This window comes from Vicia villosa, linkage group LG6, assembly GCF_029867415.1.
Source record: "Vicia villosa cultivar HV-30 ecotype Madison, WI linkage group LG6, Vvil1.0, whole genome shotgun sequence".
Lineage (NCBI taxonomy): Eukaryota > Viridiplantae > Streptophyta > Magnoliopsida > Fabales > Fabaceae > Vicia > Vicia villosa.
The window spans coordinates 124,100,368-124,113,794 of NC_081185.1; the positions used below are offsets into that span (position 1 = coordinate 124,100,368).

Consider the following 13,427-nt stretch of genomic DNA (forward strand, 5'->3'; position numbering starts at 1 on the left):
TATTGACCTAATGGTAAAAAGTTAGTATGTTGTTTAAAAGTCTTGGGTTCAATTCTTTATAAAATTTGATATAAAATTAGAATTGTTTAAAAAAAAATTAAAAAAAAATTATTTAGTATTTAAAAATTAAAAAATAAAAAATAAAATCTGACGTGGTAGTCCAGTCACGGTTTAAAAATAGAAAAAAAATGAATTTGAACTAATTTGTGTTGTATAATTTTTGTTAGAGACCAAATTAGGCATTCACTCAATTAAAAAAATATTCAATCTTATAAGCTTAACTAGTAACAAACCCGTGCATACGCACGGGTTCTGTTCGGTTACGCGAATTTGGATACATCATTTATTTTAAATAAAAATGTTTAAAAAAATTAGATAAATAATTAATTATTTCATATATAAAAATATTTAGATCAATAATAAATTTTTTCCCATTTTTGGATTAAAAATATTTAATCATAAATATCATTTCTCGTACATAAAAATATTTAAATCAATAATAGATTTTTTTTCCCCTATAAAGACTTCATTTTTGTTTAGGTATCATTTACAAAAATATTTGGATCAATAGTAAATTTCGTATATAAAAATATTTAGATCAATAATAAATTTTTTTCCCATATACCATTTTTAAATAAAAAATATTTGGGTCATAAATACCATTTTTCGTAAATAATAGATTTTTTTCCGTATACAAATATTAATTTTGTTTAGGTATCATTTACAAAAATATTTGGATCAATATTAAATTTTCGTATATTAAAATATTTAGATTAATAATATATTTTTTCCCGTATACCATTTTTGGATAAAAAATATTTGATCATAAATACTATTTCTCCTATACAAAAATATTTAGGTTAATGATAGTTTTTTTCCCGTATACAGACTTCATTTTTGTATAGGTATAATTTACAAAAATATTTGGATCAATAGTAAATTTCGTATATAAAAATATTTACATCAATAGTAGATTTTTTCCGTATATCATTTTTGAATAAAAAATATTTGGATCAGAAATAACATTTTTCGTAAATAATAGATTTTTCCATATACAAATATTATTTTTGTTTATGTGTCATTTACAAAAATAATTGGATCAATATCAAATTTTTGTATATAAAAATATTTAGATCAATAATAGATTTTTTGGCCTATTCCATTTTTGAATAAAAAATATTTGGATCATAAATAACATTTTCGTAATAATAAAATTAAGAACTTTATGGTACAAAGACCAAAAAACCACAATTTTAATGTGGTGGCAAAAAATCAAATAAGGGTATTTTAGACTTTTCCACAACCATTAATTTTCTTATATTATAGATTGATCAATTTTTTTTGGAAGAAAGAAGTGAGAAAGTGATGAAAGAGAAAAAAATAGAGAATAGAGAGATATTTGATAAGTTTGATAAAATATAAGAGTTGTATTATTTTAATAATAAAATTAAGAACTTTATGGTACAAAGACCAAAAAACCACAATTTTAATGTGGTGGCAAAAAATCAAATAAGGGTATTTTGGACTTTTCCACAACCATTAATTTTCTTATATTATAGATTAATAGATTTTTTTTTGGAAGAAAGAAGTGAGAAAGTGATGAAAGAGAAAAAAAATAGAGAATAGTGAGAGATTTTATAATTTTGATAAAATATAAGAGTTGTATTATTTTAATAATAAAATTAAGAACTTTATGGTACAAAGACCAAAAAACCACAAATTTAATGTGGTGGCAAAAAATCAAATAAGGGTATTTTGGACTTTTCCACAACCATTAATTTTCTTATATTATAGATTTATTTCTTCTTTCTTATTTCTTTGGCATGTTATGTCTCAACTCCATTAGTACATTGGTTGTGTGTCTTTCAATAATTTGTTTGCCAATTCCTTAGCGTATAGTCCAATTTAACACGTGTCTTTACTCTTTAGCCAATATGAAGAAACAATATATTTAAATATATTTTTCATGTTTATTTTTGGGCAATTAAAAGTCTATTTAAAGACACACTTCTAATATATTTAACTAGGAATTGGAGAATGGTGACATTACTATGGTTATGTTTCAATGATTGAAAAGTATAATCTAAATAATCATACAATTTAGATGAGATGAGATATACGTATAATTTCAAGAAAAATAATGTTATACTCTTGCTCTAAAATGCATTAATAACAATAATAAAACAGAACAGGATATAAGAATAAACAATAAAAAGGTGCAACTAAAGAAACAGAAAAACAGACTATTTACATACCAAACACTACTCCGAAAGGTATATATCCCAAACAAACTGATAGGATGCTAATCCTACCAAGACTATCAATTTAGGGTTGAACAATTAAAAGAGAAAGACATTAAAATAAACTATGGAAAATAGAGATAAAAATAAACTTTGATTTCTTTTGATTGATTCTAAATGTCTCTATGAGACTACAATATATACTACTCTAAATGGATATTAAACCTAAAAGGCTCAAACACTACTAAAAGCCCAATTCAACCAAACATTCAAAATAAAATAACATCTAACATTATATTACTAATTAAAATATCTAATTGCACCTCCTATCATTGCCGCCGGGTTCACTTGAACCTTGTCCTCAAGGTTCTAAAATAATGAAATTTTCCGGTCTCGGCAATCACAACAGTTTTACTAGATAGCATCTTTTGTATATGTTGGAACATAACATTAAACTCTCAAGGTTCTTTTGGTGCAGGCTTCAAAGGATTCCCATCTAGAATATATCCTATGGTAATTTTCATAAGAAGCATTGTTGTTTGCATGTGCCTTAAGTAAATCCTCCATTATCTCAAATCCAAATACAGGTCCATTACCAATCACAACCGAATCTAGCTGCAAAATAATAACCTTCTCTTTCTTGAAAAGAAATAAGTACCCAACATAATTGGAGTCATTAAAAATGGGACCAAGAAACAAGTATGCATCAGCTGATTCAACAATCTCAGCATAGAATGCAATACTCACTGCACCCCAATATGTTCCAATAAAATAAGAACGATTCTCGGGGACCATCCCTTTAGTCGAAGGCATCACGGCAAAAGCGTAACCACTCGCAAACCCTTTGCTGCTCACGAGTTTACCCAAATCACCCCATTCGTGTGAAGAATTAATGATATTTTCATATACTTTCCTTCGACAAATGCCCGTAGGACTGCATTTAAACAGCCGAAACTCACCACTTGAGCTACAAGAAAGAGCAACACATGCAAGGGTATAACTGGGAACTTCAAAAGCAATAACAGAGATAAAGACATTCAATCCATGCAAATCATTTGCCTGCTTACTTTGCCGTGTCTGCTTCTTAGACGGTGTTTTCTTACCAACGGCCTCTAACTCATCAAAAGACACAAGACTAGTAACCAGAGCATTTCTTGACTGAGAATATATATCCGGCCAGTATATAACAGTCTGTGGCTTTCTATTACACAAAAATACCGCAACATGGTTTGCAACTCTATTCGACCCAAAAGATGAACTATCACAATTAACCACAGAAACCAACCAACTATCAGCATCATAATCGACAACATCGACATCATTCAAAGGAATTTCAAGAACAACACAATTCATAGAAGACGCAAGTGACAGGTAACTCCAAAAAAAAATTTTGCTTCCATAAATAATCCAAGCAAGTGATGTATTCTTATCAACAGTAGAGGCACATATCCAATGCTTCATGTCCTTCAAATACCATTTCCACTCTTTCAACAAAAACAATTTGAATTTTTCTGTTTCTTTTGTGCAGTATTTGTTAACTAAATGTTGCAAGGATTTTGAATTGGTCGCGTGGGGGAGAATTTCATCAATGTAATGTATGGACAACCAGGAATGTAATGGATGTGTAGCTAATAGTTCCGGTACTTTTTTTTTCGAATCAAACTTTTGAAAATAGGATTCAATGGTTAGTTTCTTAGTCTCACCTGGATCTATAGCTGCAACAACATCTGCCATAGTTCCCACTGATGTGTAGATAGCTTTATAAACAAGAGTCCTTGCGCGTGGTGTCGTTCCGCTTGCTCGCTCGTAACAGAAACCATTCACTTGAACATAAACACCAGCATTTCCTGTGTTTAACGTGATAAGAGTTTCTTTGGGAGGATAGAGGAGAATGAAGTCCTTGTTTGACATTTGATCAAACACCTTGCTCTCAATATTCAAGTGATTCATTTGACAAAATATGTTGAAGATATCAGTCCCATCAGCAGAAAAATCATAAGCAGAAAAATCAGGAGGTTTTGGTGGAATTGAAAAGCACGCATCAACCCGAAACCCTTTACCGATGAAGGGAGCCTTGGCTATGAATAATGATAAAGAATCGAAGACTGATATGAGTTGATTTGTGGTATCGGAGGTTTGTGGTAGGGAAAGAGTGAATCCACATACTTTCATAAAAGCTTCATGTGTGTGTGTTATCTCTAACTTTGAAATAGCAGAAGGTTTTGGTGGAACTTCGCAATCAACATCATCAGAGGGTGCAAGGTTGTGGGTAGGTGCACAAATATGAAGTTTTGAGTTCGTTGAGATTATCGGCAACCGACTGTCTGACAGATTCCTTGTAGAAATCCTCTTTCTGGATGTGAGTGGAGGTTTAGGTGGTCCTGGGTCATATGGGTCGGTATTAGGGCTCAAAGCATCTACCGCAGTGTTGGATTGTATTGCGTCTGTCGGAAACAACAACAACTTGTCATCAACGTCATCAGAGATGACATGGGCTGGCTTTAATGGTGGTGGCGAAGTGAAACATTTCTTCCACTCCGAATCTGACTCTCCCAGGAACGGTAGTTGTTGGGTTTCATATGGATTGAGTTGCTCTGGTTGTGTTCTATAAAGATCTGATGATTCCTCTTCGTCTTCATCAATAATTTCAGAGGTTGGATCTATGAACTCCACTGATTCATAAGTTGGTTCCATTTCCTCATCTTCTATTGGCAAAATTTCTCTCCATTCAGGTTTAAAGTGAAAGAGAAACACTGTGGTGAATGTATCCCAAGTAGTCAGTGCTTTATATTGAGACCTCCATATCCACCATCGAAGAGCATGACCTCGAAATGATGTGATAGCTTTTACCACTTTTAATGTTTCCCTTGTTCCTTGCTCTTTGAAAAATTTCTCAACACAAAGAATCCACCAGTAGGCATCTTCTTCTTCTTCTCCATAGAACACTGGAAGTGCCATATAATTGGGGAGAATGAGATCGAAATGAAAGCACCAATTGATAGGATGCTAATCCTACCAAGACTATCAATTTAGGGTTGAACAATTAAAAGAGAAAGACATTAAAATAAACTATGGAAAGTAGAGATAAAAATAAACTTTGATTTCTTTTTGATTCATTCTAAATGTCTCTATGAGACTACAATATATACTACTCTAAATGGATATTAAACCTAAAAGGCTCAAACACTACTAAAAGCCCAATTCAACCAAACATTCAAAATAAAATAACATCTAACATTATATTACTAATTAAAATATCTAATTGCACCTCCTATCACAAACTCCATCATTACCATTTCAGACAGAGCCATTAAATGATAAAATTGCAATATATTTTACATAACACAATTCAATGCATCAAGAATTCATGATACATATCTATGATTACATACTATCCCAGATAGCACATTCACACTCTCATACTAAAATATCGACCCTATAAAAAAAATGCAAGATATAAAATTTGATGGTTATTAACAGAGGTTAGCATGTACTTCAATTTCAAACATGAATTAATCGAATGGTGAATACCTTCAATGGTAATGGTTCTTTATATCATCAAAGCATGTCAATTTATACATATCATCTCATAAATTGTTACAAATTATAAATGAAGCCTATGATGTAGTTACAATTGTTGATCAGAGGTGCAAGCTTAAACAAATTGCATGCATCACAAATCAACAGTGATTATCCAATGAAACCCTTGGAAGACTATCATAATGACAGGGTCTAGAAAATAGTAAGACCTATTGTGAATCAACTAGAGAAAATCTCAAAAGTCATATCTTAAATTTGCATCGGAAAACTATCTTACTACTAAGCTTGAGGAAGTGATATCTCTTCGAAGAGTGCAAGTCTAGCTTTGTTAACAGCATCAAAACATAGATATATATGTTTCTCAAGTTCTTTAAGCAACTCTTCAAAAATCGGCTGCTTCTTCCGAAGCTCCTTGATTACGTTCTGTATCGGATGCCTATCTCTTCCCTTCTCCAACGCAAACCGAACAGAATTCTTATAGCCTTCCACCTCAGTATGAAGACGATCCACAAGACTATCAATGTTGTTCGCATGATTCACAACAAAAGTTCCACGCTCTGCAGCATCAAGCTGCTTCAACCTAGCCAATGCCTTCCTCTTTCTTCTCTTGTGAAAAGGAATACAAAACGGTGCAATTACCGCAAATCCAATAGAAGCATGTGTGGCAACAATTACAGCAGTGACAACAGCTATCAATACAGTAGCGACGCCACAAATAGCGCATCCAACTGTGGCGTTACGGAAGAGACGGGTTCTGTGGCGGCATTTTCGACGGTCGAGTTTAATTTGGTCTTTAAGATCAGAGAAACTGTCGCGTATGGTATGAAAGTAAGGGAAAACAAAAGGGTTATCGCGGAGGTTGAATTGGAAGAAGAGATCATAAGCAGTGTCGCATTGCGGTTGAGAGAGGGAGGAGCTATCTGAAGGGAGAACGGAAAGAAGTTCGGAGACAAGGTTATACATTTCTCTTGCACGGTCGATGGTTCGGACGAGGGTGAGGCAAAGGTGGGAGGTTGTTTCACTGTGATCGAAGTAGGAAGAAACTAGGTGGGTGAGGGCGCTATCGGGTTTAGCTTTAGCGAGGGTTTCACGGACGCTGTTGGGGTCGGGTTGAAGAACTCGGGTGAGGATATCACGATGGTGCGAATCTTCATCTTGTTCGTTTTGCTGTTGAATTCCGATGAGGTGTGGTTGAGGGGTTTGGATCAAGGTGCGGATTTCGTTGTAGGAAGGGGCTTGAATGGCGCGATCGAATTCGCGGGAGACATTTGGGCTTGGTGATGGAGATGGGGTTTGTTGTTGGGTTGAATTTGAGTGAGACATTTTTACAAACAGGTGGTGTGATTGAAATAGAAAGGTTAGAGTTTAGTGTGATTTACCTTGTGAATGTGGAGTGAGGTTGCGTGAGGAAGGAGTCAACGAGTTGAAGGAGAGGCATTGCAGCATTTATGTTTCTGTCACTTTGTTGTATGTGAATACTTAAAATTCAGCGGTTGAAGTTAGATGAATGGTTTGAATGTTGACTATGATATGTGTGAACTGGAGGATCTAAACTAGTCAATGTGGAAACTATTTTTTTAGCTGTTAGTCTTGCTCCTTTTCCTTTTTTTTAAATGTATATATAGATGTCTAACAATTGGAATTAAAAAAAATAAAAATTCAGTAAATTTTTAAATTAAATTAAAAAAAAAATCGATAGAGATACGTTTCATCTTCTTCTCCTCTCTTCACATCACATCTTTCTTTCCCTATTTTTTTATGTTGTTGCTGCTTACCGTCTTTTTTATCTGTGTTCCTTAATTCTGTTCCACACACTATCTTGTTGTCTCATTGCTATCAATATTTTTATTTCTTGTGTTCAACATCATGCTTCATTGTCTCGTCGTCTCATCATCATGAGACAACTATTGTATTGTCGTCGTCCCAAACCAACCAACACTTTTGTCACAGTTCAAAAAATTTGTATAATACAAGATTCAATTTAGACCGTAACTATGTTTATCGTTATGCTAATGATCAGTTTATGCACACTCACTGTGCTCTTGAAACCATATGTACTTGCTAAAAAAGCACAATGAGGGATAATCCCTAATTATGTTGGGCGATCTAAGCTCGCCCATGTATGGGTAGTAGAGAGGTCCTATATATGTTTATGAGGAATTTTGTGATCCTTTTCCTATTATGAAATTCAAAAATATATAGGAACTCTTTATGCTCTGGGACAGAGACAAGAGTAGCAGTTTTCTAAGTCTTTCAACCCAGAACGTGCAATAGAAAGAAAATGTTTTCTCCTTGGATCGTGGAGGAGGCAGTTTTCCTATTCACTTATCTTTGTGGCTTGTTATATTTCCGCCACTTTGCAAGTCTCGTGTGACAAGTGATACAAATCGTGGATAGCTGACTCAAGCCCTAACGAGCGGTTTCCTTCGAGTGGCCCCGTCTTATTGGGCTGTCATTGCCTCTAGGTTAGAAACTTGCTTGACATTTGTATACTCGGTCCTGGTAGTTTCTAGGCTTCATCTAAAGCCAACAAAAATACGCCATTCCATAGTCCCTCAAATACGAGGCTTTGAAAATGGTGAAGTGATTTAATTTTAACCTATCGTTATATTAAAGATTCATGTAAGCTCCTCAAATGAGACCTGAGCCGGATTCCTCAAGTAAACCATGAGAGGAGTCCCTCAAAGGAATGCTTCAGGGGGCAAATCCCTCAAGCATTATTTAAAGCCAGTCTACTTTGCCTTCGTGTTCTCGCTCTTACAAACTTGATTCGTGTTCCCGCCTCTTACAAACTTGCTGACAATCGTACCCCTTAGGGATTTTGAAAAGTGCAAACGTGATGTCGATTTACTCTCTATTGCTTGTATTTGTCATAGCTTTCCACTGATTTTAAAGTTTATATTACTTTAACTAAATAAATTTCTTATTTGAGAGGAGTCCTTTCTTATTTGAGAGGAGTCCCTTAAAAGCTACTTAGAGTTCTCTTCGATGAGGATCCTTTAGTGAGAGTTTATCATATGAACTTATTAACATTTTCAATAATGATAATTAGCCCAGATGACAAGGAGTTAAGTTAACTCACTTGAAATATTGTGAGCTTAAAACTCATGTTTGACAATGTAAAGATTTCATTGATAATTAATCTTTAAATACTTCCGTAAATGTTATTTGAATCTTGAGATTTGTCTTGATCCTAGTGAATTCTGAAACTCAATTCACATAGAAAAAATTATGTAAAAAAAATACTTCCTATGTAAAACTTGTTAATAAAGTAAGAAAAAAAAAATATGGCAAATGAAAAAGTCAAGAACGTAAATTACATTTTCTTGTAATGTGAGACTCTAAACTAGTAGGACAAAAAGTGTAGGGGAAGAGATTGGGTTCGTGAGTTATATTAAAAAACATGTTTCAAATTTAAATGTTTGAAAAATATTTTTAAAAATTTGAGGGAATTGAGGGGGTGAAAAAAGAATTTACTATATGATTTTTGGTGCAGTTAGTTCATGTGCCCCATCACCAGCCAACCACTCTGAACAGTCCCACGCTACTCACTCACAAACCATTTGCACCATGAAAATCTCATCCTTCCAAAAGAAGTGAAACATCACAGCTCCCATCCTAAATATGGGAGAAACTTTCCTTTCCCCACCTTCCAACATGGATTCAGATGCCTAAAATTTGGTAAAACATCACAATGATGCCTAAAACTAAACTAATAAAACTTGGTAAAACACAACAAAAAAAAAATCTCGAAGGTTATGCGGATTTGGTGAGAACGGTCATTTCGTAAGGAGGAAGATTACCCTAATGAAACCTGCAAAATCAAAATCAGAAATTGGGGTTGCGAGCCGATTGAAGCAAGTGTTGGGTACCCGAGCGATAGAGACAAGTAAATAACAGTTTTACTAGCACAGGTTCACTTTCACAAAATTAAACCCAATAGTATCCAAACCTGTCAAAAACCTAGGTACAAGGGCATAGTTTAAGAGCTGGGAAGCATTCTATTTTTTTCTTCTGAAATTTCATTTTCTCAGGAATGGGGGATTCAAATAGGTAGCAAGTGTGGAGCTTTTCTTCCTCTTGCCAGAGACGTTAGAACAGCAATAGAACATAAAAATGAAGTAAGCAAAAAATGAAACATTTCCTTGCTCCCATGATCATTCTTTCTACCATTGCCAAGTTATTATACTGTTGCTAAAAAAATGCATTAACAACAATAAAACAGAACAGCAAAGAAGAATAAACAATGAGAAGATGGAATTAAAGAAACAGAAAAACAGACTCCGTATATACCAAACACTACTCGGAAAAGTTATAAATCCCAAACAAACTCCGTCCTTACCATTCCAGACAGATCCATTAAATGATAAAAGTGCAATTTAACATAACACAATTCAATGCATCAAGAATTCATGATACATAACTATGATTACATACTATCCCAGATAGCACAGCCACACTATCATACTAAAATATTGACCCCTATACAATAAAATGCAAGATATAAGACTTGATGGTTATTAGCAGGTACTTCAATTTCAAACATGAATTAATCAAATGGTGAATACCTTAAATGTTTCTTTATATCATCAAAGCATGTCAATTTATACATATCATCTCATACATTGTTACAAATTATAAATGAAGCCTATGATATAATTACAATTGTTGATGAGAGGTGCAAGCTTAAGCAAATAGCATGCATCACAAATCAACAGTGATTATCCAATGAAACCCTTAGACGAATATCATCTTAACAGGGTCTAGAAAATAGTAAGACCTATTGTGAGTCAACTATAGAAAATCTCAAAATCATACCTGAAACTTACATTGGAAAACTAACTTACTACCCCAGTTTGATGATGTGATATCTCTTTGAGGAGTGCATATCTAGCTTTGTTAACCGTATAAAAACATAGATATATATGTTGTTCAAGATCTTTAAGCAACTGTTCAAAAATCGGCTGTGTCTTACGAAGCTGCTTGATCACTTCCTGTATAGGATGCCTATCTCTTCCCCTATCCAACGCAAACCGCACGTAAGCCTTATCGCCTTCCACCGCAGTTTGAAGACGATCCACAAGACTATCAATGGTGTTCACATGATTCACAACAAACGTTCCACTCTCCGCAGCATCCAACTGCTTCAACCTAGCCAACGCCTTCCTCTTTCTTCTCTTCTGAAAAGGAATACAAAACGGCGCCATTGCCGCAAATCCAATAGAAGCATGTGTAGCAACAACCACAGCAGTAACTACGGCTATCGATACAGTAGCGAGGCCACAGATAGCGCATCCAACTGTGGCGTTACGGAAGAGACGGATTCTGTGACGACATTTCCTCCGGTCGAGTTGAATTTGGTGTTTAAGATCAGAGAAGCTGTCGCGGAGAGTGCGAAAATAAGGGAAAACGAAGGGGTTTTCGTGAAGGTTGAATTGGAAGAAGAGATCATAAGCAGTGTCGCATTGCGGTTGAGAGAGGGAGGAGCTATCTGAAGGGAGAACGGAAAGAAGTTCGGAGAGAGGGTTATACATTTCTTTTGCACGGTGGATGGTACGGACGAGGGTGAGGCAAAGGTGGGAGGTTGTTTCACTTTGATCGAAGTAGGAAGAAACGAGGTGGGTAAGGGCGCTTTCGGGTTTAGCGTTAGCGAGGGTTTCACGGACGCTGTTGGAGTCGGGTTGAAGAACTTGGGTGAGAATATCACGATGGTGCGAATCTTCGTCTTGTTCTTGGGAGTTATCTTCGTTTTGTTGTTGAATTTCGATGAGGTGCGGTTGAGGGGTTTGGATCATGGCGCGGATTTCATTGTAGGAAGGACCTTGAATGGCGCGATCGAATTCGCGCGAGACGTTTGGGCTTGATGATGGAGATGGGGTTTGTTCTTGGGTTGAGTTTGCTGGGAAATGAAAAGAGGATTGAGTGAGACATTTTCACAAACAGGTAGAGGGATTGAAATAGAGAGGTTAGAGTTTAGTGCGATTTACCTTGTGAATGTGGAGTGAGGTTGCGTGAGGAAGGAGTCAACGTGTTGAAGGAGAGGCATTGCAGCATTTCTAATTTTCTATCGTTAATGATGAATTGATGATGATGATGATGATGATTTGTTTCTTGTTTGAGGGAACTGTTGTATACTTTCCGTCACTGCTGGGAGTGTTTATGAGAATACTTAAATTGCAGCAGTTGAAGTTACTGAATTAGTTGAATGTGGAGTATAAACTGTTTGGAAAGGAGAACCTAAACTAGTCAATGTGGTTATGTGGAAAATATTTTCATATGATCCGTTTTATATGTGGCAAAAATATATTATAATTAACGTGTTATATGTGGCAAAAATAAATCTAACTATTGAAATTAAATAATTACAATTTAGTCAACTTTTATTTATATTTAAAAAGAAAGATAGAGATATATTATATTTTCTTCCTCTCTTCGTATCATTATTTCCTTTTTCTTTTTTCCTATGTTGTCGCCCTTCATTCTATGTTCCATCGATGTTTTTTTATTTATTCTGCTCTAAGTATTATCTTGTCGTCTAGATGTTATCAACATTTTTTCTTTTTTCTACTTCATACACAACTTCGTCGTCTTGCTGTCTCATCATCTTGAGGCAACTATCATGATGTCGTCGTCCCAAATCACTTAACGACTATGTCACAGTTCAAAGAAATTGTACAATACAATAACAAATTAGATTGTAGTTCTGTTTATCATTATGCTAGTGATCAATTTATGCACACTCATCGTACTCTCGAAACCATGAGTACTTGCTAAAAAAGCACAATGAGGGACAACCCCTAATTATGTAGAGTGATCAGAGATTTAGTGTTTCTGGTGTGCTAAAGAGGTCTTGTATCCCAGTGTGAAATTGGGAAATATATATGAACTCTCTATGCCCTGGGTCAGAGAGACGAGGAAAGGTTTTCTAAGCCCCTAAACCCAAAACGTGTAATAGAGAGGAGACTGTTTCCCCTTGGATCGTGGAGGAGGCAGTTTTCATATTGACTGATCTTTGTGGCTTTTTAGTTTTCAGCCACCTCGCAAGCCATGTGCGACAAGATATAGAAACCGTAGGTAGCAGACCCAAGCCCTAATAAATGGTTTGCTTCAAAGGGGCTAGTCTGATAAAGAGGATACTTGCCCCAGGCCTGGCATCTTGCTCGATATATGTATACTTGGTTCTGGTCGTTTCTTCATGGGTTACCCCCTTAGAGGCCCAACAAAATTACCCAATCCACAATCCCTCATGCACGAGACCTTGAAAAATGTGAAGTTATTTAATTTTAACTATCGATATCTTAAAGATTCATGCGAGCTTCTCTAATGAGTCCTGAGACAAGTTTCTCAAGTAAAGCATGGGAGGGGTCCCTCAAGTGAATGCTCCCGGGGGGAGGCAAACCCCTCAATCATTACTTCAGGTCAAGCTACTTTGCCTTCGTGTTGTTGCCCTTGTAAACTTGCTGACACTCATACCCCTTAGGGATTTTGAAAAGTATAGGCGTGATGGCGATTTATAATATATTGGTTGTATTTGTCAAAGCTTTCCCATTGTTTTCAAAGTTGGTATTGCTTTAGCTATACAAATCTCTTATTTGAGACGATTCCCTCAAGCGCTACTTAGAGTTCTCTTTGACGAGGATCCTTGAA

At 35.2% G+C, this 13,427-nt stretch overlaps 2 protein-coding genes across 2 annotated transcripts; both read right to left on the reverse strand.

The window, feature by feature from the left end:
* Positions 1-5,746: 5,746 nt before the first annotated feature.
* On the reverse strand, positions 5,747-7,357 carry LOC131612277 (UPF0496 protein At3g19330-like). Its single transcript, XM_058884084.1, has one exon. The coding sequence runs from the start codon at positions 7,101-7,103 to the stop codon at positions 6,060-6,062; it is 1,044 nt and encodes a 347-aa protein (XP_058740067.1). The 5' UTR covers positions 7,104-7,357; the 3' UTR covers positions 5,747-6,059.
* A 1,577-nt stretch (positions 7,358-8,934) lies between these two features.
* LOC131609851 (UPF0496 protein At3g19330) lies at positions 8,935-12,048 on the reverse strand. The gene is made up of 2 exons (XM_058881664.1): positions 11,768-12,048; positions 8,935-11,679 (listed from the first exon to the last, which is right to left on the reverse strand). Exons 1-2 carry the CDS (start codon positions 11,832-11,834, stop codon positions 10,619-10,621), a joined length of 1,128 nt encoding a protein of 375 aa, XP_058737647.1. The 5' UTR covers positions 11,835-12,048; the 3' UTR covers positions 8,935-10,618.
* Between the last annotated feature and the right edge of the window lie 1,379 nt (positions 12,049-13,427).